At 45.5% G+C, this 27,712-nt stretch overlaps 1 protein-coding gene across 1 annotated transcript in view; it reads left to right on the top strand.

The window, feature by feature from the left end:
• SH3BGRL (SH3 domain binding glutamate rich protein like) overlaps nt 1–25,514 on the top strand; it is an 84,451-nt gene extending 58,937 nt beyond the window's left edge. The window contains exons 2-4 of the mRNA XM_020964546.2: nt 11,894–12,079; nt 15,729–15,809; nt 22,572–25,514. Of these exons, the coding sequence (XP_020820205.1) occupies nt 11,894–12,079; nt 15,729–15,809; nt 22,572–22,604 (300 nt within the window). The 3' untranslated portion in view covers nt 22,605–25,514. The remainder of the gene's footprint in view (nt 1–11,893; nt 12,080–15,728; nt 15,810–22,571) is intronic.
• Nucleotides 25,515–27,712: the final 2,198 nt, after the last annotated feature.

Below are 27,712 nucleotides of genomic sequence, written 5' to 3'. Positions count from 1 at the left end.
GAGTGGTAAGCTCCCAAATATACTCTAGATCAGTGGTGGGGAACCTGCGGCCTCGAGGCCACATGTGGCCCTCTAGGTCCTCAAGTGCAGCCTTTTGACTGAATCCAAACTTGATGTAACAAATCCCCTTAGTAAAAGGATGTGTTCTGTAAAACTTGGACTCAGTCAAAAGGCCGTTCCCAAGGACCTAGAGGGCCACATGTTGCCTCGAGGCTGCAGGTTCCTCACCCCTGCTCTAGATTGTAGAATAGCACATTTCAAAGGGTTTGGAGGAAGGATAGTTTAGGATCCTATGGACAAAAATTCTATAGGTAAAATCAGCTGGGTGGAAAGCACTCAAGAATGAAATTCTGAAGACCCAAAGAGAAGCAATTGCTCTGAGTAGGAAAAGGGAGGTGGTATCTAAAGAGACCAATGTGGATGCACAGGATACTCTTCAAGAAGCTTAGAATTTTTTTATCTTACCCTACAGGAAAATAAGGGGGGAAGGGGACAGGAGAGCAGGGGGATGGTAGAAGAGAGGGCAGATTGGGGGACGGGGTAATCAGAAGCAAACACTTCTGAGGAGGGACAGGGTCAAAAGAGAGAATAGAATAAATGGGGGGTAGGATAGGATGAAGGGAAATATACTTAGTTTTTCACAACATGACTACTATGGAAGTGTTTTGCATAACTGCACATGTATAACCTATATTGAGTTGCTTGCCTCCTCAATAAGGGTGGGTGGGGAGGGAGGAAGGGAAGAAATTTGTAACCCAAAGTTTTAAAAACACATGTTAAAAAAAATTGTTTATTAAATAAAAAAAAGAAGCAGCTTAGATTTTTAAAAGACTTGAACTGAGAGTGGAAGCAGTAATAATTAATGGAGGATGAATACAACAAAGTGGCCCAGTCCTGCAAGAATAGTGTCACCTCCAGAGCTCAGAATGAGCTGAAATGGGCAGGGAAAGCTAAAGACAACCAAGATAGGGTATTCAAAGCTGTGTTGGGGAAGGGAGGAGGATCAGAGTATGGTTAGGACTGTAGCTTAGCATTTATGGGATGATAAGAATTGATTCCAGACGGAAAGCAGGGCTGCTCCATTGTTATTTGGCTTCTGATTTCTCTGACAAGGAGAATAGTCTTTGGACTAGGCAGAATGGAGCCAAGATGGCCAAGAGGGAGTTGATTCCTGAGGTTAGTAAAGAAGGTGATAATAAGAGAACACTCAGCTACCCTGGATGAATTCGTTGAATGGCCCCCCAGTACTGAAAGACCTGGTGGATGTGAAGGTCGTGGAGAACTGGAGGAATACCAGAACCCTGAAGAAGGGCAAAAGTCCCCATTGCCCAAAAGGGAAGAAAGTTGAGTTTGCAAATCAAGGGCCTCCGATCTTGACTTGGATGATTAGTAAGATTTTAGTTGGAATCTAGAAAAAGAAGAGAGCCTGGTGTGGTAGTGTCCACCTGGTGTCCCTGCTGCTGACAGGGCTGAGGCTAGGGCATTGGTTGAGTTTGGAGTTCACAGCTATGATGGCGTTAAAATGGATCTCGTGTCTACACTAAATCTGGAACCAAGATGCTGAGTCCAGGGAATGGAGGACCATCAGACTGCCTAAGGAGGGACCCACAGGCTCAGGCTGGGAAAATGGCACAGGCCAAAGCTTCCATGCTGATCAGCAGTGGCGTCGGGTCCATGAGTGCCTGATGCACTTCCCATTTGAGTGAAATTGGGTGACAAAGGAGAAGGAAGAGAAGGGAAGGGAAGGGGAGGGCAAGGCAGGGGAGGGAGCAGTGATCACAAAGAGTCATCATGACTTCATCAAAAACAGGTCACGTCAGACTTGCCTCTCTTCCCTTTTTAACAGTGTTACTGGACTAGTAGATGAGAAGATACTACAGGTGCTAGCAAAGCCTCTGACAGCATCTCTTGTTATCGTTCTCCACGTTCTCTCTTAAGGATGAAAAGATGTGAGCTAGACAAAGGTACGGTTAGGGAAATTCAGAGCTAGTTGAAATGGCCAGAGCCAAAGAAGTTCTTAATGGTTGGATGTCTCTAGCGATGTGCCCCAGGGATCTGGGCCTGATCCTGTGTTATTTAACCTTTTTAGTAGTGACTGGGATAAAGGCATTGTTGGCAGGCTTATCACATTCTTAGATGACAGAAATCTGGGGAGAGGGGGATAGCTAACATCTGGAATGACAGAGTCCAGATCCAAAAAAGATCACAGCAGGCTAGAATCCTGGGCCAAAACTCTTAAGATGAATTGTTTTTTTTAAAATTTCAGTTCTATTTTTTTCAATGAACAAAAGTAGATTTTCTCTTTTCTCCCCTCCCAGCTGAAAAAACAAAGTCCTTATAACAAACATTCATAGTCAAGCAGATCAAATTTCTGCAATGGCCTTTCCCAAAAATGTTACGCCTCCATCTGTGCCCTAAGTCCATTAAGATGACACTTAATGGGGACAAATATAAAGTGTCACTCTTGGGTTTAAAAAAAAAATCAACCTTACAAGTATAAGATGGGGGAGGTATTGCCTGACAGTAGTTCTGTTGATGAAGATCTGGGGGTTTTAGTAGACCAGAAGCTCAAAATAAGTCAACAGTGTGCAGTGGTAGGGAGCCAAAAAAATCTCCTGTGATCTTGGGCTTCAGAAGTAAGGGAGTCATCGTGGTTGCCTGAACAATGGAGGTGCCAGTCCTGGTTGTCAGAGTGCATCTGATACATTGTGTTCAGTTTTGAGCAGCACATTTTGGGGAAGACATTGCTCTGTTGGAGACTTATTTAAGGGAGGGCAGCCAGCATGGTAAAGACTAGGCCTTGAGGCTCTGTCTTATGAGGATCAGAGGAAAGGATTGGACATGTTTTTTCCCTGGAGAAGAGAAGACTTAAGGGGACTGTGCTAGGCATCTTCAGGTATTAGGTGCCAAGGCTTCCCCACCATGAGAGTTCTTCAGAGGGCATCAATTGGTCCAAGTTGCAAAGCAGCAGAACCTGGCTTGATGTAAGGAAAAACTTAGTTTTCTAATCTATAAAATGGAGATGGTTGTCACAACAACTCATGAAAAGTCTCTCCTGAGATATGGCAGAGCCCCCAGCCACACATTTCTAGGAGGATGTACATGTTGATGAAAATGAGGTCGTGTCCCTGTGGACTCTGTTGTGCTTTTGCTTCCAGAAGAGGTCCCAGGCTCCCCTGGGAGTTTTCCTAGGACCAGAGTGCTGCTTTCTCATCTCAGAGGTGTGTTGTTGGAAGGATCCTTAAACCATCTAGCCTAACCCATCCCATGCCTCCCTGCCATTTGGGGTATGCTCAAATGTCCAAGATCTCTTCCAAGTTTGTGGTGGGGGCTGAGGCTGGAAACCAGGTGTCCTGACTCTCGGCCTAGAGCTCTTTCCATTACATCTCCCTGGCTCCTCCACAGCTACCTCCTGGGAAAGGAAAACAAGCCAAGTGGCTGCACAGCTGGGCAGATGGGCTGGGCCCTGGATGTCAGTCGTTAACACTAATGCCCTTCCATTGATTGCTTACTAGTCGGCTTGTGGTTTCAGCAGAACTAGCTTGAGGTTGGGGCTCCAATGTTCCTTCTCAGCGTCTGTTGCAAGCAGGAGAGCTTAGCTACCATATTTGGTGCTCATCTGCCTGGCCAATGACTTCACATCAGTCTGTTGGAGAATTCGTGTGAGTTTTTTTTTTTTGCTTGTCTAAATATGGCAAGGCTGCCTGGGTAATCAAGAGGACCTGAAGTAGGAGCTCAGCAGCTCGCTTCAGTGCTGCTTTTTTGGGTCCTGTCCTACTCAGGTTGGCCCTTGTCTCAGCTGATGCGAGGAGAAGGGGGAAGATTGGAGCGCATTCCCATTTTCTGGGGCCAGAGCCTAACAAAGATAGAAACACCTTGCTCCAAGATGAGGGTCCAGAGGCTGGGGTGAATTTCCTTATTTAACTTGCTGCCAATTTAGGACCCTGTCTTCTTGTGACTCATGCTGCTATAGTACTTTCGAGTTGACAGAGTCTTCTTTCCCCAACAACCCATTAAGGAGGGTAATGGAAAGATTACCATACCCATTTCCTAGATGAGGAAACTGAAGGAAGCAACTCATAGTGGGCCACCAGAGTCGGGATTCTGACGTCTAAGGCACTGTGCTTTCCACTTTACCGCTTGGCCTCCATAAATCCGCAACGTTTGGTAGCAGGACTTGAGCACGTATGTTAGTTCCTATTGCCCGCATTGGCTCTGATGGCCATGATGGCTCATGTTTTTTGCAATGCTTTCCTCTCACTTCCCTGGTGAAATGGACAGAGCACTGGGTTGGGCACAAGGAGACCCAGATTCCAATCCCACATCTGCTACTGATCAGAAATGTGACCTTGGCCAAGCTGCTGGGTGCTGAAGAGCTTGGAAGTCTGTTGGGGTTTTTGTCTGGACCTGTGATTTCATTTCTGTAAGAAAGTCTCACGGAGGAAATTCCTTCTCCCGGTACAAGTAATCTGTAACATAGAGTCTTGGAGAGTTTCCTGGGGTACTGAAAAGTGTCTTGGTCGCGGTCATGGTCATGTGGCAGAAGCTAAGTCATGTTATAATGTAATATGATACAAGGTCTTGCATAGGCCTAATATTCCATGATTCTAGGTAGGCAGTGAAAATATTGTTACCCACACTTCATAGATGAGAAAACTGAGGTTGCAGGAGGTGAAATCACTTGCCAAGGTCACACCTGGGAAATGGCCATTTCCTACAGCCCCTACTTGTAGTAATCTGAATCACTGAAATCACTGAAATTGTCATGAAAACATCTGGTGATTTCCCTTTTACCCAATTTACTTGTCAACTATGTGAAAATAGTTTAAATGCTGTGTGACCCTGGGCAAGTCACTTAATCCTGATTGCCTAGCAAAAAGCAAAAATAAAACAGACCAAAAAAACCCCAGTTTAAATGGATTGTCAGCCCCCCCCTCCCCCATCCACAATATTATCAAATGCATGCAGACCCTATAGCCTTTGTTGTGACTTTTCCTTACATACTTCTCAAATTCTAGGGACCCTCTGTTGTCTCTATCCTTTCATGTAAATCACTTAGTAGGGATTTTATTACCTCCATTCAGTTCAGTTCTAACTTTCTAGATGTTCCCTGGCCTTTCTAGAATGTGGCCTGTCCCCAGCTCATGCCCAAAGCCTTGCCTGGCTTCTGGGAGCTACTATGGGACCATTGCTGCCATCCTTGTCCATCGGGGAGCTCTCTAGTGCCTTTCCCATGTGGCCAGGAATGACATCAGGTGGCAGCTGCCATCCATCACTGTCTCTGAAGAACAAACACAATTGTGCACAGCTAGCATTCCAGAGTGTTGAAGGACTTCCTAGATGGGGGCTTCTGTCATCATTCTCACATTTAGATAAGATTGGTGCATCTGGCTGGAGTCCTTGCACAGAACCCTCAGCTCCCATGATGCTGCATGGATAGAGAAGACAAGAAGTGTGTTTTTCTTTTTTGAAAGAAAATGTTTATTGATGCCTTGTGTTTTTATATCCCCTTCATTTCCCAATAGATTCCTCCCCCCTCCTCTATCCAGTAAATTTTCCCTTGCAACAAAGATTAAAAAAAGAAAGGGAGGCTGAGAGAGGGTAGCAGAACCAATTTCCATCAACCGAATCTGATAGTGTATGCAGTGTTCCCCATGCATAGTCCCCCACCTCTGCAAGGGAGAGAGGGAGGGAGGTGCATTTTCTCATCTCTCCTTGAAAACCAAACTTGGTCATCATTATAACTACACAGTGATCAGTTGGCAGATAGAGTTTTCATAGCAGAGCTTATGAGGAAACTGTGCCCTCTGGGCTTTCCTGTATTCATTTGGGCCTTGCTTGGAGTCAGAGCATGTTGGGGGCTCCAGGTCTTTGATGTGGTTGGATCAGGATTGTCAGAAAGAAGGAGGCCTAGAACAAGGAGGAGTACAGTCATACCTCTCTGAGCCCTGGGGAAATAAACACCATCTGCCTGTCTAGTCTGTCCAAAAAATTGGCTGTTTGAGCTCTCATGTTGCTAACAGGCCATGCTGCTGTTGAGTGCCTGGTCATTGCCTCTCTTGTGGGTGTGTGTATGTCCCATATCCCCAGGGAGGGGTCCTCACCTCTTGTAGGTGAGGACCGGGCCTCATACTTCACATGCCAAGCACATGTTTGGGCAGCACCTGGGCTTTAGCCCTCCTGATCTGCTTCACTTTCAGTATATTGACCTAGCAGAGAAAGTCCTCTCCAGCCTCCTTCCCATGTAATGCATGTTGGCACCTATGTTGTCTGTAGGGCAGAACTGTGGCAGCTGTTGGGTAGAGGAAGGAGCCCTGGACCCAGAGCCCAAATATAGCTGGGCTCGAGTATTGGCTTTGCCACTTATTGTGTGATCTTTAGCAGGTCCCTTTAGCAATTTCCCTTCTCTAGGCCTCGGTTGCCTCATCTGTGAAAGGAGTATATTGGACTGGACTACCTCCTTTTTTTTTTTTTAGGCAATTGGGGTTAAGTGACTTGCCCAGGGTCACACAGCTAGTAAGTGTCAAGTGTTTGGTCTGAGGCTGGATTTGAACTCAGGTCCTCCTGACTCCAGGGCCAATGCTCTATCCACTGCACCACCTAGCTGCCCCTGGACTACCTCTCAAGAGCCCTTCTAGCCATATCCTTCTGTGAAGCTTCAGTGTCACTCCTCCCAATCTGTACCATTTTCAGTGAGGCCACATGTGAGGTGAGGATGATGGCAATGCTAACGCCATAGAAATGGATCATTTGAGGAGAAATGTCCAGAATCAGTGTGGAGGAGAGATTTGGAGCCAAGAGGGTCTCCCTCCCATTAGATCATGTGGACCTTCACTTAAAGCTGGCTGGTCCTGACCATAGTGGGAAAGGTACTAGAGAGCTCCCTTACACAGTCAAGTTGTCAAGTCAACAAGAATTTATGAAGGACCTACTATGTGCCAGGCACTGGAGCTCTAAAGAAAGGCCAAAAATATCCTCCCTCAAGGAGTCCACAGCCTAATGGGGCAGCAACACACAAACAGCTGGGCACAGTCACATGGATGAGGGGCAGATTAGAAGAGGCTGGTTTGTGCCAGCATTTCATTTAGAGAGTGCTGGAAGGAGGGAGCATTGGGATGTCCTGACTGCCCCATGCATGTGAGCCAGAAGGGCCCCTTTGGGAAACAACCTCAAAATTGGTACTTAACCTGATCAGTACCAGGGACGTCATTACCAAACCTTCATTTTGAAACCACCACGGGTCTGAGCATCTCTTTAGAAGTAAAGTGAGAGGTACCAAACTGTTCTTAGGTATGTAGTTCTTCCAATCTGAATCTAATTACTTATCATCTTAGGAATCAAATGTTCTTTACTTATGTCTTGCTTAGCTCTGTAGATAATTTTATTTTATTTTTTAATGGGAAAATGGAAAACAGCATGTGCTAAAACAGCATCAGAGGTGGTGGTGGTAAGATCCTGGGCTTGGGAGTCAAGGGATTTGGGTTCCTATCCCAGCTCTGCCATCACTGCTGCCTTTGGGACCTGTTGGTATGGATGAGGATTGGCTCTCCCTGCCTGGGAGGAGAGGGGGTGGAGCCTCAATTGGGAAGTGGGCCACTGGAAGCTGGGAAGACAGGCTGGCTTGGTAGCTAGGGATAGATGGAGTGCTGCAGATCCCTGGGATTGAGAAAAGAAGGCCAACCAGTTGGTGGAGCAGGTAACACAAGCTTAGGAAGACTTTGAGCTAAATGAGAAGGCAAAATCTAGTGACTGCTGGGGAGTAGAGTGTTCCTCTAGCTTCACCCGGCTTCCTGGAGCCTTATTCTTTTCAAAACAGCTGTTCTGGTTCTTTCCCCAGGGTCAGTCTGCTTAGGGGCAGGACCCACTAACTCTTCTCCTCACGTGATTGCACTTATATATGGGTTTGTACACAACCACTTACTTCCTATATGACCTTGGGAAACTTTTTCCCCCCATTCTGGGCCTCCATTTCCTCTTTTGTCAAATAAGGCCCTTGCACTAAATGATCTTAGCCTTTCTCACTCCAAAACCCTGAAGACACACCCCTGCCAGAAGAAGAAGGGACAAAGGCCAGCAGAGCACCTGAGGTTGTTTCCCTGGTGGCAAGTAGAAGCTTGGGGCCTCTGGCAGGAGAGATCCAGTGATCCCAGGGGACAAGAAACTGTGTCTGTTGTCATCTTCATCCTGGCCTCTTGGCTGGGTTGAGGAGAATATGTGAAGGAAGAGTTTTGGCCTGGCTGCCTGTGACCCAGCCCTTGAAAACATTGCAAAATGAACAGCTGGAAATAAGTGTGTCTTGTTGTGGTGATTGGATTGAGCAAGAGGAAGCCAGGGAGTTAAGGTCCCATGATGACATTCATTAAAAACAGTCCCAGGATCAGTCTGGTGGCCTGACCAGTGGCTGGGGGCAGGGCTTTCACATTAGACTTTGCCTCTAGGAGTGTTTTATGAGATGAAACATCAGCTTGTTTTGTCCCAGGGTAAATTTTGAGGAGCCGGCTAGGTAAACAGCTGTGCTTTTCCTGCACCCTCCCTCTTACTCTGCTGGAAGCAGAGCCACCGTTCCTGAAGTGGCCTTTGAAAAGAAACTGTACCAGTTGGAGAAGAAGACTGGGTACTACATATATATATATATATATATATATATATATATATATATATATATATATATTTTTTTTTTTTTAAATCCACTCTTTGATGTGTCTTTTTAAAAAATCCATTTGTAGGCATCAGTTTGTAAATTCAAAGAGTTTAACAGTAGAAATTGTGATCATCCACCCAATTCAATTCAACTGGTCTTTAGTAAGCACCTACTATGTGCCAGGCACTGGTGCTAGGGAGACACGGACAGAAACAAAGCAGTCCCTGTCCTCAGAGAGCTTACATTTTATCTTTATAAAAGGGGGGGTGGTGTTTATCTATATCAGGGATTGGCCTATGAACCATAGTTGGCTGACCCCTGGTTTAGATTATTGTCAAGGTCCCTTCCAGTTTTAATGTTCTCAATGCTCAGAATCCAGTGGATCTGTTATAGCTTTATGTTGTCTCATTTGTTTCAAGGTAGGTCAGTTAACTCAAACTTCGTAGGGTAGGTTCTCATGATACAAACACTAAGTGCATCTATCTATTTCCATTCACTTCCTACTCTGATGCCTCAATATAGAACATAGTAGTTGCTTTTCGATTGATTAGTAGCCTAGAGATGAGTCTGGGCCCTCAAAGGCTGGGCCACACACTCTGCCAGGGCCTAGCAGGGTGGAAGGGCCCCAAGTGTGCTCGTCACTCAAAGACCAGTGACCAACTGCTAAATTTCTTTGGCTCATGAAATGGCCTAGTCTAAGGTGAAGGAAATTGTTGAAATCTGTGTTGCTGGATGGAGTGGTCACCCTGATAAAATCATGGATCCAAGGAGCAGCTAGGTGGTGCAGTGGATAGAACACCGGCCTGGATTCAGGAGGGCCTGAGTTCAAATCCAACCTCAGACACATAACACATACTAGCTGTGTGACCCTGGGCAAGTCACTTAACCCCCATTGCCCCCCCCAAAAAAATCATGGATCCAGGCCAATACTAGGAAGTCTGCTGTAGGCAGCATTTGCCTCAGTTCCTATTAAACCCAGTAGTGGTATTGAAGAAGTGATTCTTCCTTCTCTGTCCTCATAGCATTTTGTTTTCTCAACTGATCCTCAAGCCTTTGAACTGTTGTGTTGTTTGGTTTGGTTTGGTCTGGTTTTGGTCTGGATCTGTGATATTTTAAAATTTTTTGGCAATTGGGGTTAAGTGACTTGCCCAGGGTCACACAGCTAGTAAGTGTCAAGTGTTTGGTCTGAGGCCAGATTTGAACTCAGGTCCTCCTGACTTCAGGGCCAGTGCTCTATCCACTGCGCCACCTAGCTGCCCCTGGATCTGTGATTTTAATGCTGTGAATTCTAATCGTGGAAATTCCCTTCTTTGATTCAGATGGGCAACTTGTTTATACCTTCTAGTTTTAGACTGTTGCACGTGGCACTAGTATGCATCAGAGACATGACTTGAACCCAGGGCTGCCTCTCACAAATGCTCTTTTTCTATTTATATCCTAATTTATTTCTTTATCTATGTACATGTCACAGTCCCCTCCTCCACTAGATGGTAAGTTCCTTGAAGGCAGAGACCTTGCGTTACACGTCTGTGTCTGTCCCCACAGCACTAGTATAGTGTTAGGCATGCAATAGATGGGTAATAGATACTTGTTGAATGAATAATTTGATTAATGGTCTCACCATCTTCTGAATGTTCTAGCACTATTCTTTCAATACTGTCTAATCATATCTCTTGGCTTCTTTGTAGGGTAGGGGAGAGGGATTATGATTTGGACCTCCCAGCATAGGGAGTTCCTTCCACAGATGCAGACTGAAGAGTTGCCTACTGTGCCGAGAGGTGATGTGATTTGTCTGTGGTCACACAGCTTGTCTGGGTGGAAGGCAGGATTTAAATCTGTCGCCACACTAGGCTGCATCTCATTGATCCCTCATCTTATGAGGGATATTTATATCTTGTTTAATGTTTATATCTTATCTGTCCATCTAGATCGTAAGTTCCTTGAGAGCAAGGTACTCTGTGGTGGTATGCTTCCTCTATGCTCCCCAGTACCTTGGACAGCACCTTACGCACAGTAGGCATTCAATAATAATGCCCCTAATGTAATACTGTAATCTTTCTGCCGTATCACATTATCAAATAATAACAAAAAAGTAGTCTCTGTCAGTCACTTCTAGACATTTGTCTCCTGGCATTTGGTCTCTTTCAGGACTTATTAAGGTGTTCATTGTGAAAACATAATGGCACAATTATAAAATGAGGTCACCCCACCCCTTCCTCTGGGCCTGAACTGTTCTGGGGTTGGTTGGCGTTTGCTTTCATTAAAGTAGCTCTGGATTTGTCATCTGCAGCATTGGGGGCAAGGTTTTGTTCATCCCTTGCCATTCTGAATGCTCACACTGGTTTTTTTCTAAGGCAGAAACCTTGTCAGTCATCCCTGAGCCAGTGTTAGTTTCCATTCTTTCAAAGAAACTCGACCCTTGGCACGACAGACGAGAAGCTTAGCGTAGCTTGCTGGAAAACAGCTGTTCCCTCCAGGCAGCAGTTGCTCCTTGCTCTGCCCTGTGCTGGGGCTGGGGGGGGGGGAAGGGAAGGTACCTTAAATCTCAGACTTGTGACACATGGCCAGAAGTGGCTTAGTGTTCTCTGGGTTGGGGGCTTCAAAAAGATTGACTTACATTCCTGGGCGCCTCCTCCATCTACTTGCAAATTGCATCCATGTCCGAAAGAGGATGACAACAATCCCAAAGCCTTTTTTTTTTCCTGTAGGAGATATACATTTCATTTGTTAGAGAAGCTGTGTAATTTTCACCCCAAATTGTGCCTGGAGTGTATGGTTTTCAGTCACATCTGTTCAGTGCAGTCCCTTCAGTTTAAGCCCCGCGAGGGAATGAGAAGATTACCATCACATGCTGCCCACTTGGCAGGCCACACCACCCTAAACATGTGGCTGCATGCAAAAGAGCTGGGCAAGGATCATTTATATTGAAAATATTCTGTATTGTAAATAAACTGAGCAGTCTGGCTGCCTCATCAAGTATTAGGTCTATTCCTTAAGGCTATTCATGGTTGTCAGCTGTGTGAGGGGCTCACAAAAAGCTTTGGGGGCCTGCTTTCAAGGCCCTCAGTAAGCAGACGTGAGAAGGGAAGCAGGCTCTTGCTGGGAGGGTGGCTATATTGGCTCCGCCCTCATCATTCCAGTTCTTTTAATCCACACTCACTTGGCCTGAAATCAACATATCTAAAGTCATCTCTGTCTGTTCATCAGTAATATTTTCTTTTTGGTGGGGGGGGAATGACCTTTATGTTCTAGATTAAGAAGAAACAGCAAGATGTCTTGGGCTTCTTGGAAGCAAACAAGATAGGATTTGAAGAGAAAGATATCGCAGCCAATGAAGAGAATCGGAAATGGATGCGTGAAAATGTACCTGAAGAAAGTCGTCCAGCCACAGGGAACCCACTTCCCCCTCAGATCTTCAACGAGTGCCAGTACCGTGGGGTAAGGACAATTCAGGAATTCTGCCCATTTTCCAGTTAGTCCTTTACCTCTGTACCCTCTTTAACTGCTGTCTCAGAAGGCTGGAGTGTTCTTTGGCCGGTTTGCTGTCAGACACATGAATCCTCCACAGGAAATGGAGTGCCATTAGACAGGGATTTGATCTCAGATTTCCTTTACTAGTCTTCATCCTGATTTCTTCCAGTCCGAACAGCTAGGTGTTTTATTTCTGGTATATCTGTAGCAGAAGCCCCTGGAAAGTTTTCTGCTCTTCTCATTACTTAACTTTAAGTAGGTAAAAAAACCCCCAAAATCCTCCACCTTGTTTTTCCTCACAGTCCACAGTTGTTTTCACAGAGGAGGTTTTGAAGATCTATTTTGTCTTTGAATCAGCCATAGGGTTTCCACATCCCCATACATACTGGTTGTGATGGAGTGCCCCACCACACTCAGGTTTGATGTGTGAGACATTGAATCCTTTTTCCTTCAAATCAACAGTCTAGTAACCCTGTCCAAAAAGGAAACAAGAGTAGTCTAGCCTGACCTGCTAACAGTTTGTGATCTCTGATAGTTAAACTCCTTTGAAGCAAGGCCTTGATAGAAAGATCTGGGGGGAGGTGATTTTCAAACAGTGTTCCAGGAGCCCCTGGGGCTCCACTTCTTGGTAGGAGAGTCCGCTTGGGGCAGCCATGTTTAATGGAGGTCAGCTCCAGCAGCCTTGTCATTGCCACCAGCAGGTTTAGCAGCCTCCAGAGATCTGGGTTTTAATCCCAGCTAGCCATTAGGCAGGTTCACTTTGGTCAGTAACCTTTGCTCTCGTCTGTTCATCTTCCCCTATCGTCTTGCTCAGTTCTCTGCATAATGCACATGAGCCTGAGTCATCCCATATGGCACTCTTGTTTTGACTGATTTTTTTAATTGGCTGCTTAGAATGTCTTGCTCAGTTCAGTTCAACAAATATTTACTTGCTGCTGTGACATCATAAAGAATTGAAAGGGCTGTTGGAAGTTAGAACACTGTCTCTGCCCCCATTCATTCATTCATTCATTCATTCATTCATGTTTGCGTTTATTCAGACATGCCTTCATTCCAGAAGGGGATTATTGAACACTTGCTATGTACCTGACACCATGCTGAGCCCCAGCAGGTAGAGATAAGAGGAGGTTGAAAACACAGGTTCTGCCCTTGAGGTGCTTACAGTCTAATTGGAAAGACAAGAGGGACATCTGTGAACCAATTAGAGCTTGAGCCAAGTCTACAGGTGCTTTTTAAGCACCTAAAATAATTCTGAAGTGGCCAAATGTCATTCAGTTCAGCAGCCATTTGTTAAATGGCCCCTCTGTGCAGAGAAATCCCAGGTAAGTGTCATTGGCCTTGAGACAAAAGGAGACCTTGATAGCTCCCTCACTGGCTCACTTGGGTTCCTGCATCCAGATGGATGTTTTCACATCCATTAACCTCCCCCCTTCTTTGCCACCAGTCTTTATTGGGGAGGGCAGGAGAGGGCAGTTTTTGTTCTTCCCCGTGCCAATCTGTAGCAGCAGCAGCAGCAGCCACAGCCGGAGGAGAAGTGCCAGGAAAGAACCCGAGCCCAAGCTGGCACGACCAGCTTTTTTCCACAAGAGAGTCTGTCTGTTATTAGGAAAGGCCTGGGGATCCCATCTGTCTTGTGCTAGTGTAATCCAAGGCTCACCAGCTTTGTTTTCAGGTGGGAAAAACAAAAAGATTTTTTTTCTTTGAGAAAACCTCGATTCTTTAATGTCTCAAGTGCTACTGAAGCTTACAATTGGAAGGCATCTTTCAAGTCTCCCTAGATTTGTGGCCCTTAGCAGCCAGCATGTGACAGAGGGCTCTTAGCTCTGATCCTCGGACTGTAGCAGGAGCCCCTGACCAGGGTCTGATCCCATTCTGAACTAGCAGCAAAACTGCCTGTCTTCACAGTTGTTACTGGGGGCCAAGGTGGCGTGTGTTTGCTGCTTTGGAGACGGTCAACAAAAAATGACTTCTGGGCCAAGTCTGGAGAAGACTGTTTTTTTAAACAGTAGAGGTTCAAGGTTACTCTCAAGTCAAGTATTATGGGTAGAAGAGGGATTAGACTGAGTCTGTTAGGCCTCAAAGGGTCAGAGTTGCAAAGGGGCAAATTAAGGCCTAATGTAAGGGAGCACTTCCTCATCATTTGAGCTATCCCAAAGTACAAGAGGCTGCTTGGGGAGGTAAGGTAATGGGGCCCCCCCTTGCCCCCACTGGAGGTCTTCAAGCAGAGCCTAGATGCCGACTTGCAGATTCCTTTTTGGGTATGGGTTGCATTAGCTGTCGTCCCCCCCCCCGTAAAATTCCATGATTTGTCTTGAGCTGTTTATGAGCCATTGATGTCAAAAGTCAGTTAGCTTCACATCTGGAGGTGTCACTACCTCCCTCCCTCAAAGGCTAGATGGCATTGATGGCAGCTAGGGGTGCCTTTGATGAAATACATTGCTTGTAAATGGATGCCTTGATTTCTGGAGAAAACTTTGGATGTGGCAAAAGCGAGCCCCTCCTTGCTGAAAGAAGCCAACAATAAGAGAGTAATGATTGCTTGGGCTTCTTCTTGGGGTGAGGCACCTCTAGTCCCAGGGGGGGCCCTAAACATTGGCTGTATTATGTGTGCAGGGAGCCTTGGTCCCACTTGGCAAGCTGTGAGAGAGGTCATCTTGGAGAAGCAAACCCATCAGGACCACTTTTTCACTTCTAATAAATCAGGCAGAACAGCAGGTTTAACTTTGCTGCAGTTTTTCAAATTACAGACAAGATCCGAAAATGCCACTTGTTTACTAGGTTGGCTCAATTTGGGTTGTGTCCTACGGCCTTGTTTGAGTGACTATTTCAGTCACTTAGGAGAAGGTCTATGGGCCTGGCAGGATAACAATGATTGTAACCACACCTGTAGCTGCCCTCAATCTTCCAGGCCCTGGTTTATCCTGGCTTCTAACTTCTCAGAGATCTGATTGCTGTTGCTCAGGTCCCCAGATGCCCCTCATGGGGATCTAAAGTCAGTACCCATCATTTCCATCCTTTGCGTAAGGACCTCCTCAGAAACTCGAACTAGCTGAGGTCCTGGTGAACATTTCTTTGATTGATAATGGGAGAGAAGCAAAGTAGGGGAAGACCACTTCTAAGCAGAGGGGAGAGGGAACCTCTATTCACTGAGAAATTGTAGGGTTCTCCCAAGATGCAACTATCCACAATGGCTTGAAATTAGACATGGGGGACAGTTAGGTGGTGTGGTGGATAGAGCTCTGGCCTTGGAGTCAGGAGGACCTGAGTTCAAATCTGGCCTTAGATGCTTGACACTTATAGCTGCATGACCCTGGGCAAGTCACTTAACTCCTATTGCTTTACCAAAAGGCAAAAAAAAAAAAAGGAGAGAGAGAGAGACATGGGTTGGAGGAAGGGATTCACAAGTTGCTTTGCCTCCAAAGCCCCCAGGACTGCCGTGGGCCCAAGGTTTGCCCTTTGTTTAGCACTGTGGCATCAAGATCATTCTGCAGCAAAGACAAAGTATCTCAGTCTTACCCATGGGCCACCAAAATTGACCCAGTCCTGCTGTTTGCCATCCTTGTTTCCTTCATGGTCCTCAACACTCCTAATTCTCTCTGCTCTCTTTTTCACTTAGGATTATGATGCCTTCTTTGAAGCCAGAGAAAATAATGCAGTGTATGCCTTTTTGGGCTTGACAGCCCCACCTGGGTCAAAGGTAGGCTCTCTTTCTGCTTCCTAGTTGACAGATGATGATTTCTGATATTGTATAACAGTCCTAAGAGGCTATCCCAAACTGGCAATCCCCACTCCTCCCAAATACAAGGCAATCCTGGCAGTTCTGGCGACCCTGACTGGACAGCCAAACGTGACCCATCACATCCCAGGCTAAGAGAGGCAACAGTGAGACTTGTCCACCAAGCTTCTGAAGGCAGCCAGCTTCCCATCGGTCAGCTCAAAAAGAATGTTAAAGACTCCATTCTTAGAGCTGTCTTGTCCCTTCCTCAATCACAACATGTGTCTCAGGCCGTGGTCATTTTCTTGGCAGCATGTGAAGAGAAATGGTACACAGGGATACATTGGCGAGCCTGACAAGTGAGCCCTGGGGTTCAAAAGCTGGCCAGTGAACTGCTGGCTGAATGTGAGACCTTTTACTTGCCAAAGGCAGATTCCTTTTCAAATGTATCATCCCAGGAGAGCCCAAATCAAAGAGACAAAGCCTAAAATAAAGACCACAATGAATGGCCCCTTGACAATATCTCTATATTTCCCTGGTAGGCAGCGCAGCTAATGGGAACTCTGCCTTCAGTGTGGAGAGGCGGGCTTGACATGCTTACTGCTTTCACTGGAGACCATAGCGTGCTGATCTGAGTCACCCTCCCAAGGCTACTCCTTGCCAAACTGGCTTTTCCCATGGACAAAATGACCTATTTTAAGCTCTGTCTAATTTAAGTCTTCAGAGACTTTGCTTTGTAAATGTATTAGTGATACTCAAGCCAAGTAGGGGCATCAATGGACAGCTTTTTAGTGAATCGCAGGTCGGGGGTGTGTGTGTATGCGTGCGTGCGTGTGTGTGTGTGTGTGTGTGTGTGTGTGTGTGTGTGTGTGTGCGCGTGTGGTGTGTGTGTGTGTGCGTGTGTGTGTGTGCGTGCGTGTGTGTGTGTGTGTGTGTGTTACACAGCACTGCTATGAGGCTCAAGTGTGACAAACTTTAAAGTACTATCAAAATGTCGGTCACTACCATCGTTACAACTGCTGCTGCTGCTGCTATGACTCCTATTGCTGCTGCTGCTCTGTTATTCCACATTAGGTCAGTAATTATAGGTGACATTTATATAGTGCTTGAAGTCCTCTGAAGTGCTTTACAAATATTATCTCATTTGAGTTTTGTAACGATCCTGTCTCCGTTTTTCAGATGAGTGAGCAGGCTCAGAGAGGTTAAGTGACACCCACCAGTTCACAGAGGCATTGTGGGGCGGAGCTGGGATCTGAACCCAGCTCACTTGACTCCAAATGTGGCGCTCCTTCTCCTGTACCAAGAAACCAAATAGGCGTTCACAGCCATGAGGCTGTAGATGTCCAAGGGGCTTCTCAGGCCCCTTTGAGCTCTAATAGTCTATGATTTGAGGATTTCTCTCATCGGTATTGCTTCCAGAAAGCTAGTTCCTCAGATGCATTTGTTACTTCTCCTAAGTAAAATAATAGACTCTAGAATTGGAAAGGACCTTAGGAATCATCTCCCTCATTTTACAGAGGAGGAAACTGAGGACCAGAGCAGTCAGTCAATTCAACAAGCATTTATTAGGTGTGTGCTGTATGCCAGGCACTGTGCCAAGCACTGGAGATGCAAAGAAAGGCAAAAACACAGAAGCTGGCCTCCAGCAGCTCATGTTCTAGAGCGGAAGAAGACAACAGGCCAACATGTAACACATACGTAGAATACGCATGCAGAGGAGATGGAAGGTCATCTCAGAGGGGAAGACACTGTCAGAGGGGGAGCTGGAGAAAGGGAAGGAAACTAGGACGCAGAGGTGAGGAGACAAAACCTTCCTTCCATGGCGGGCTGGCCAGTGCAAAGGCATGTAGATGGGAGATGGGCTGGCCTGTTGGAGAGAAGCTCAAGTAAGGCACAGATCGAGGATTCCAACTGGGACCTTCTCATTCGAGAGCAAATGGGGCAGCTAGGTGACACAAGGGACAGAGTGCTAGGTTTGGAGTCAAGAAAAGCTGAGTTCAAATTTGGCTTCAGAAACTTATTAGCTGTGTGATCCTGGGTAAGTCACTTAACCTCTGTTTGTCTAATTTTCTTCAACCATAAAGTAGGCATAATAATAGCACTTATCCAATCAGGGTTGTTGTGAGGATCAAATGAAGTAATATTTGTAAAAAGAGCTTAGCACAGTGACTGATGTGTAGTAGTTACTTCATAAATGCTTATTTTCTTCCTTCCTTTCTCTTTCCCTTCCTCATTTCCTTCCCTCCTTCCTTTTCTTCCTTTCTTCCTCCCTCCTTTCACTTCCTTCCTTCCTTACTTGAAGCTGACTCACTTTAGGGCCTCTTTGTTTTACTCTTTGACTGGTACAATAACTACATATGCCCGAACTTTGAGGAGCCTTAATTGGTTATAGAATCCATTGTGTTCTATGAAGAAATTTCTGGAAGGCTGTTCTATAAAAAGACAAGTAAATTTTGAACAAGCTTCATGGCATGTGGCCAAGCTGGGGGCACTTTGATGGCCCAGCCCCCCGCTGGAGGGGACTTTCTTGAGGCCCGTGTTAAAGCCTTGTTGTTAAGAGGTTATGGACCATGAGGGATTCCAGTCTAGTTTTTCTTGCAGATTCAGTGTCATCTTTGCTTAGGAACATAGGCTTAAGAGCTGAAAGGCAGCTCCTAGATGATGTCTTCATCCTTGCTTTCAGATAAATAAGCGCACAGTAGGTACACGGTCATTTGTGGGAAAGGGAATGATGTGAAATAAACTTGGAGCCCAAGATGGGAGGCCGGTGCTTGAAGTGGCCAGCTGAGGAGCTTGTTCAAGACAATGATGGCTCCTGAAGATTGTTGAGTAGGGAGCAACAAGGTCAGCTGGGGCTTTAGCAAGCTTATTTTGGTAGTAGATTCCAATAGATGGGAAAGGGTAAAGCTCAGAGGCCAGCTAGGAGGTGATTGTAACAGTCAGTCAAGAGGTAATCAAGGCCTGGACAAGGGTAATGGTCATGTGATTGCTAAGCAATCCCGTACTCCAAGCCATTCTTTTGGCTTGATGGGATTTAAAAACAGCAGCATTGAAAAAAGAGCACATTTCTCAATATGGTACAACTTCAATTTAACCAAAAAAACAATTAACCAGAATGATCAGATAACTAGATGGGGGGGGGAGAGCCTGGGGGAGGGCATAAGGAAACATGTTGATTATAGGAATTTATTCAAGAAAAGCTACTTCTGGTGTTGGTCTGTAAGTCACCAAGTATATAAGCAGCACCTACTAGATTCTGGGTTAAATGAGGATAGAAAGAAAGACACAAATGGTCCCTGCCCCTCACGGAGCTCCACTCTAATGAAGGAAATGACTTGGCAATAACTAGATACCTACAAGATGCACATGAGATAAATATAGTATAAGTGAAAGGTGATCTCAACAGGAGAACGCTATGAGGGGTATGGAGGGGAGAAGGAAAGACTTCCTCTAGAAGAGGGGGTTTGAACTGAGACTTGAAGGATTTCAGGGAAACTTAAGAGGCTGAGGTGAGGGACCAGAGCCCTGCAGGCATGGAGGGCGGCCAGTGCAAAGGTAGGGAGGTAGGAAATGAAAGGTCACCTTCAGGGACTTGCAAGCAAACCAGCATAGCTAGATCATAGAGTATGTAAAGGGGAGTAAAATATAAGATCCACGTTGTAAAGAGCTTTAAATACCAAACAGGGGAGTTTTTTATCTGGTCTAGAGGTAGATAATAGGGAGCCACTAGAGTTTGTTAAGGAGAGAGATGACGATGACATGGTCAGGCCTAAGCTTTAGGAAAATGGCCTTGACAGCTGTACGTGTAGTATGGAGAGACTTAAGGTAGGGAGGCCGACGAGAAGCCCATTGTAGTAATGTGGTAGCAGGTGAGGAGAATCTGGAATAGGGGTGGGCATGTGTGAGTGGAGAGAGAGGCATGCCGTAGGGAGGAGTGTTTAACAACCAGGAAAACCAAAGAAAACAAAACCTGGACACAGGACACACTTTTAGGTTGAATTTGCCGTATGAACATTTTAGCCACCACTTTGCCACATGTGGACAGGCAACAAAAGAACAAATGTGGTCTTTGTCTGGAGTATTTGCTCGTTTCCATGCTGCAAAGCGAGCCCGCTCCGGCGTATGCTGCATATGGGCCCTGTGCAGATGCAACCCTGTCTCCTTACCCTCTCCATGGACAATGAGCATGGTGCTCAGCAGAGAGAAAAGTCAACCCTGGCCCTTGGGTTTTCCTTACTAAAGCTGCTTAGAAACATTGTTTATGAAAATTGAAACAGAAATTTGAGGCTGACTCACTTACCCAGAAAGTTATATTTAACCACAAGCCCCATTTCCCTGAGCATTGTGGTTAATCAAGGCCCAGCTACTGAGGTAAGAAAAATGACAAGGGAGAGAAGGTAGGAAACAGACACTGTGTGTCTATGGGCCACAACCATAGCAGAGGCCTTCCTTGGGCTGCCTTAGGCAGGTGGCACCTTTATTCAGCTTGCTGCTCCTGCAGCCAGACTGCTCGATTGGCACCAAGGTGGTCTGGGGCCCCCAAAGCAGATGGGACTTTGCCATCCAGTACTGGCTAAGTCTTGGCCTTAGAGACATAGCCAGCATTAGCGTTAATGTGCAGTCCCAGTTTCTTACCCCTCTAAATTAGGAGGACCAGCTAGGTATCTCTTACCAAGGAAAGTGTTCCTTGCTGAGTAATGTCCATTTTGCTGTTATTTGGGGTTAGAGTTTATTTCATTTTTTTATATTCTGGCTTAATGAGACCCCCCCCCCCAGCACTGATTGTTTGTGAAATTTTGTGAAATAGACCAGGTGGAATTCCTGACGACAGATAACTCACATTTCCATGGCACTGAAAGATTTAAAAATTGCTGGGAGGTTGGTAGGTAGGAGAGCCCCATTTCACAAATGGAGAAAGCGAGGCTCAGCAAGACGCAGTGACTTCTCTTTTGGAGTCGACCTGACCTTCCCTTTGGTCTATGCAGAGCAAGCTCTCCATCCTGGAGACACACTGGCTTCAGAGAATCACAGCCCTGCCCCAGGCTATGGGGGAACCACAATGATGTGTCTTAATGAGCCCTCGGGCCCTCATTCTCTTGGCACTTGGAGTCTGCTTGCTTTCCAACTGGACTGCCCAAATCGCCAGAAGGGGCCTCTCTAGAACTGCTCACCTTTGGAGCTGAAACCCCAGGGCCTTCCTGCCCACCTTCAATAGAGCTTCTGTCTAAACATTTGTGCATCAAAGTTTATACTTGCCCACAGGCAGCCTGCTGCTGAGGGAGGCGCATGTCTAGCCCAGTCTGGTCACATCGTTCTATTTCTTCCCCCTTCTTTAAAGTCACTGTGCTGGTCAGTTAGGGTTGAGTTTCTGCTTTTCTGTCCTGCCTGGGAGAGGAGCATTGGTGTGGTCTTTTACCAAAGATTTTGGTAGAGACTTATTCCTGTTCTGTTTTGGTTCATGTGATCAGAAGGAACTTCAGATACCATCTAGTCCAGCCCCCTCATTTTCCAAATGAGGAAACTGGGGCCCACAGAAGGGAAGGCCTCACCCAAGATTTCATGGGTAATAAGAGACAGAACCAATATTCAAACCTAAAGCCAATGGATTTTTTTTTCTCTTACACTCTGTTGTCCTTCTCAAACTTGTTAGGTTCCTTCAGGACAGACTATGAATGTTCTCACCTCTGGCCACAGGGTTCTTTACCTTCTCCCCACCCGCCCATCCCCCTTAAAAAAAATAAAAGGGAGGTGAAGAAGGAAATGTGTGCATTTCATTTGGCCTTGTGAAAGATGGAAAAAAAAAAAGAAAGATGGAGAAGTTCCACCAGGATATTATGTGCTGTCAGGAGATAGAAAGCTGCCTGCCAGCGCTATCAGTGGTCCTTACTGGTGTGCCAGGCATCTTTCCCAGCCTCTTTTCAACTGCAAGGGTTTTGTTCTTTATTACCCAGAAGGTTGACTCATTACAGATGTTTGAGTCACCAGGCTCATCAGTGGCTTGTTGCAGACTACCCCATGTTTGACATCGTGTGCTCCCATGGGAAGAGCCCAGTGGAGGCAGACATCTGGACAGTTGCTCAGAAGGCCTGTTGTTGCAGGTGTTCCCTCCAAGCACCTCTGTGCCTTCTATGACACCGTTTGGAACTTCTGTGACTAGCCCTCTAGCCCTTGGGCTGGGCCCCAGACTCCATCTCCTCAGGCTCTGAGGATTCCATTGGTATAATCTTCAATACCCCAGAGCCACCTCTGGGCCTCAGCAAGGCATCAGAGGAGGTCTGGAGTTGTGGGAAAGGGATGTTACAAGTTTCTGAAATTAGAGACTGCCACATAAAAGGTTGTTGATTTCTCATCTACATTGGGCAGTAGAGTGGGAGTCAGAAGGTCTGGGTTTGTCTTGACTCTGCTACTTAACTCCCCGTGTGATTCTTGGGCAGATTACTTTACCTCTGTGACCACCAGTTTGAGCATCCCTACGATGGGTTTAATAATCCTCACTCTTCTTAGCTTATGGGGTTGTAAAGCTTATAGGCTGAAAAATTTGTAAACTTTTATGAACTGGAAGGTGTCACATCCTTCTGAACTTAGGAATGATCACCAGTAGGCTCACCTACAATTACTTTCTGAGCAACTAGTGTCCAGGAACGTAGGGAACTTGATGGTTATTTAGACTAACCCAATTTTGCCCTAGTAACTCCAGGCAGCTGTTTGGGGGGCATTTTAATTGACTTTGTCTTTGTCTTTTAGGAAGCCCAAGCCCTGGCACAGCAGCAAGCATGAACCCTATGCCTCCTGTGAGGGATTCGCCACCGCAGTTGCTTTTCTAAAATAGCAAAATGATCTTGGCTTCCAGAAAACAATAGGCTTCATGTCTACAGCATCAATTTGTTGCTTGGTGTGCTCGGCGTCCAAACAATAACCAATGGAATACATGATTAAAATGTGAATGTTATATGGTTAGAGCTTCTGGGAGATGATTATTGTAAAATTACAAGTAGATGTGATGGAGTGGTATTGTGATCTGTCTGGGCATCCATGCCCCCCCCCCCTTTTGTAATCGTAATGCAAAAACCTCTTTTATATTATTATTTTTATTGTTACTGCAGCTTAAATATCTTTAGAGCTCCTGTTGTTAAGCATATGAGAATCCAAAATAAAATGGGAGGGGAAGAGAATCTGTCTAATTGATTTGATGCCTCAGTGCTCTCCTGGATTTTTCCAAGCAAGTACTTGTGTACAATTTTGATGTGTTTCTGCTGTGATTTTTAAAGAAGCCATAAGCCATGTTTATCATTTGGCACTTGTCATGATGACTTATGGCCATTCCGATATTCCAATTCTTTTGTAGATGGAAACTGTGTACTGTGCATGACACATACTCTTGGGGCTCCTTAGCATGGCCCTGTGTTGCTCATTTTGGTGATCAACAGAAAGAAGCCCCTTTCCACTGAAAAGTCAGAAAAACATCCAGGTGATGGGTCCCTTGCCTGACCCCCCAGCTGAGGCTTAATCTTCTCTTTGAAGGTGTGTGTGCAAAGACTGGTCTGTGTCTGAGCACTGGGTCTCTGGGCTTTGAGTCAACGTGAGCGCTGCAGTATCCTTCAATTACGTGGCTGAAAATGGGCAGAAAATCATAGCCCAAGGAGCCTGAGTTTCCATGGGAGGAGCTAAGAGGCAAATGTTCCCCAGGTGATAATTGGTACTGTGGCTTTGTGGGTTGTTGTTTTTTCCCCCTTCAGTTTTCAAATGACACATCACCAGGGCACTAAGCTCCAGAAATTGGCAAATAGGAATTAGAAACTCAACTGTGCAAATGCATTTTCTTAGCATGTGAAGCATGTTTTTTCATGAGTACATTAAGTTCAGATGGATTTATCTTTCTACACTTCAATAATAGCAAACATGCAATAAGAGTATCCATTCAAGCAAGGGACCAATTTGAAACCCTAACCCTCAAGGCTGATAAAAGGGCAAGGAGCGATATGGCCTCCATCACTTACCGTAGAGCCTTTGCTACTAAAAGCACCCCATAGGCACCCCCATTTTCCTTTAAGTGACTTTCCATTACCCTGCGCTGTATGCGTTGCTGTGTCGTTTGCCAAAATCAACATGTAATGAATATATGGCATTGTTTACGGAGGTTCAACACGGGAACAGTGCTTTAAAGTGAGATCAACATTTTTAGAAACAGAAATTACAGACTGCTGGGGATCTGAAATGAATAGGAGTGATGCCAGATGAATAGTATGTGGTTTCTTCTGAGGGGGAGGGAGGGGAACAGGAAGCAGTGGAAAGAAAACTGTTTAAATATTCCTTTCTAAGTTTGCTCATTAGGCCTCTGAAGTTGCCATCAACAAAGACATTTCAAGAACAAATGTTCGACTGATTTGTGTGTGAATTATGGCATCAAGAATGCTGGAGGACACGGGGTATCTGGATCGGATTCTAAGATATGGGAAATGTTTGGGTCCCAAATGATTTTGCTCCACTTCCTGGCAGGGGAGGGCAACAGGTTTTAGTGGCTAGCGAGCTGGCCTAGAAGCCAGGAAGGCCTGAGTTTAACTCCTCCCTCTGATCTATCCTGACTGTGTGGCTCTGGGCAAGTCACCTAATCCTTCTGGGCCCTGGGCAACTCTTGAAGACTTTTAAGTCGTGGAGAAGATGCCAGACTGCATCGGTAGGACTTTCCACACATTCCAGATCTCAGTGAAATCAAACGTCCAGTCCCTGTCCCTAGCCTGATGTCCCATGCAAAGGTGAATCCTGTCTGGCTGCGCTTCCAACTCTGTACTGGTCTCGAGGGAGGCAGCTAGCCAAAGGGGGGATTCTGTTGAGTGGCTGGCCTCCAGCTAAGTGGCTCACAACTGATAAAGCAACACATTCATCCAAAGGGGAAAAAAATACAACTGTCTTCCCCTCCCAGTTGTTTGGGTTTCATACTAAAGGGTACATCTTTATTTCCTTAGCTGTGTCCCCTATAGCCAGGTCCGATAAAGTAGCCAAGAAAGTGAAAACCAGAATGGTGGGGGGAGTTTTGATGAGAAAAGAAAATAGAAAACCTCCCCTCTGATGTTGGATTTTTAGGGGAGATCGTGGCATATTACTTTTTGGGTGGATCAGATCTGTTGATTGCCCATTTTGCTCTAAAAAGATGAATTTCAGGTATTTGAGCTAATATTTTTCTCTGAAACAGATTTATTCCATCAGGTTGGAGACAACAGAGCAGGGCTTTTAACTTCATATCTACAGGTTGTGCTTATGCTTTAGGAGGGAGTTTTTACCTTTGGATACCATGGACCTTGTAGGCACTCTGCTGAAGCTTATGGACCCTTTCCCAGAATGATTTTTTTTAAAAAATTCATGATTAAAGGAAATGTTAAATTTCAGTGAGAGCTTAATGAAAATAAAGATGCAATTTTTTTCCCACCCAAATTCATGAGGCCCCAGAAATCAACCCATAGGTCCCTTGGGAATGCATGGTCCCCAGCTTAAGAACCGCAGGTGCCTGAGGGAATAAAAGGGGCTTGCTTCTGAGTAGCTAAAGGCCCTGGCATCAGTGCCCTGAGCCCCAGTGATTCTGATTGTTCTCCCTTCTCCCCAGCTTTTTTTTTCTTTTGCCTAAATAGAAATAGCTTTGCTTTGAAACAAATGATTTACCATTCCAATAAAAGTCTTTTAGATGCTTTCACATTTTGGATGTTTCCATTGTCTGGTCTCTTTGTTCTGGCCCTAAATATGAACAGAAATACACTCCACCCCTTCTATTTCACAAATGAAAATATGGATTCCTACCTAAATAGCATTCCTAGGATTGTAATATTCCATCTAACTTGGCACCATCCCCTTTTTTTGTTTCAGAAAGGATTTAAATATATACATAAAGATATGTAGATATAGATATGAGATATACATATAAAGATACATAGATATAGATACACATATATACAATGATGCATATAAACACATATGTATGTAAATACATGTATATAGACATAGATGTATACATGTGTATAAAAAATTCAGTTAGGTCCAGTCCAACCCAAGATGTTTAGAAATATGCCCCCAAAGTGCCAAATAACGAGCATGCCCTTTACAATTATGCCACTCTCTCCCAGGGCCCTATTAAAATGTAAATATACCCGTGGGATGACTAATTCCTTAAATGCAGTTATTTTACACCTTGACCACCCTCTGCTAAAATTCATTTCTCAAAATCAGGAGAGGACTGAGCTCCTCAAAGGCTCACTGTCTGCCCCGACCCATTTGCTGTATGGCTCCTGGGGTACATGTGTGGGAGGGGGTGGGGGGGGTGGGGCAGTGGAATGAAAGGGTAGCAGGGGTTTTTTTTAATCTCTTTCAATCCCTTTAATTCCTCCCCTTCCTTCTGAGCAAAGCCTACCTATGCTTGCTTTTCTTTCATTCTTCCTCTCCCTACTCCTCCCCTCCCCTTTCCCCCTTGCTGCTTCTTCCCTTTCCTCTCCTTTCTCCTTCCTGCCATGCTTAAAGCCCACAGTGGTAGACAAGTGGGTGGCTGGGGGTTGGGTTAGAGCTGAGGGGAAAAAAATTCATTCCATTCTCATCCCCCCCCCCCCCTTTTCAGGCCCCTTGCTACAAGTATCCTTCCATATATAAAATGTGTTCTTGAAAAGTTGGCTGTAAGGAAAAATTCAAGATGTCAAACCTTTTCTTCTCGTTGACTTGAATTTATAAATGAGAGCCTGGGGCCCTGAATGCTGCTGTTGCCATGGCAGCAGAAATTCACAATTCCCTTGTGCCAATCTAAGAAGCACAGTATATGCATTGCTTGTGGAAATTCTCTAAATAAGACCATCCTATATGCTGAGTTGCCTTACTATCAAGGGGGTACATTTCTCGTTTTTTTTTTTAAATTCCTTATACAGTCAGGATGGAGAATACTTGAATAAATCTGCATTTCTTAACTTGAATTAAGGTCCCTAGGCATGTTGAGATGAAGCTCTGAAGCAACAAATTATATGAGTAATTTAGGAAAACCAAAACCCTATTACTGAGATCCTGTCTGTTATACCCAATGACTGACTAAAAGATCAGAGTTAACCTTCTTTCTAGGAATGGAGCAAAACAGTTAAATGGGGCACGGGCGCTTAGCTCTTGGACTTTCCCCAAATAGGACCGAAAGAACCTTCCTCTCTCCCCACTCTATGTCCTTCCCTTCAAAGTCCTGCTTAAAGTTTCCGAGGCAGGAATTTACTCATAGAATAATGGACTATTAGAGATAGAAGAACCCTCAGATCTAGTCCAATCCCTTCATTTTATGGAGGAGGAAACTGAGACCAGAGAGGGGAAGCTATGTATCCAAGGTCACTGACACACACTGCAAGCAGCCAGGCTAGAATTTGAACCCGTCTCCATTTATTAAGGGCTTGCTATAGGCAAAGCACATTGCTAAACTCTAGGGATCCAAAGTCCAATGCTTTTACTCACTACCAGCAGGCAGGGCATTTGATCAAGCCATTTGTCAACACACGCAGATCATCGCATTTTTGTGTGGAACCTTCACATGGAACCATTCCATGATGCCATGGAGAGGGGCTCAGATCCAGAGGAGGACATTAGTGGGTAGTATTTAGGAGAGACAGAGACAGACAGAGGGAGAGAGAGATGGAGAGACAGCAGAGAGATGGACAGGGCAGAGAGTGAGAGAGGGAAAGCAGAAACACAGAGAGATGGAGACAGACAGAAATATAGAGAGAGAAGAGACAAAGAGGTGGAGAAAGCAGAGAGGGATAGGCAGAGCAGAGAATGAGACAGAGAAGGAGGGAGAGCAGAGAGAAACAGAGAGGGAGACAGATCAAGAGAGAGCAGAGAGAGATGGAGAGAGCAGAGAAAGAGGGAGGGCAGGAGAGCAG

This window comes from Phascolarctos cinereus, unplaced genomic scaffold (assembly GCF_003287225.1).
Source record: "Phascolarctos cinereus isolate Bilbo 61053 unplaced genomic scaffold, phaCin_HiC Scaffold_8;HRSCAF=390, whole genome shotgun sequence".
Taxonomy (NCBI): Eukaryota; Metazoa; Chordata; class Mammalia; order Diprotodontia; family Phascolarctidae; genus Phascolarctos; species Phascolarctos cinereus.
This window is presented reverse-complemented; position numbering and strand designations above follow the sequence as displayed.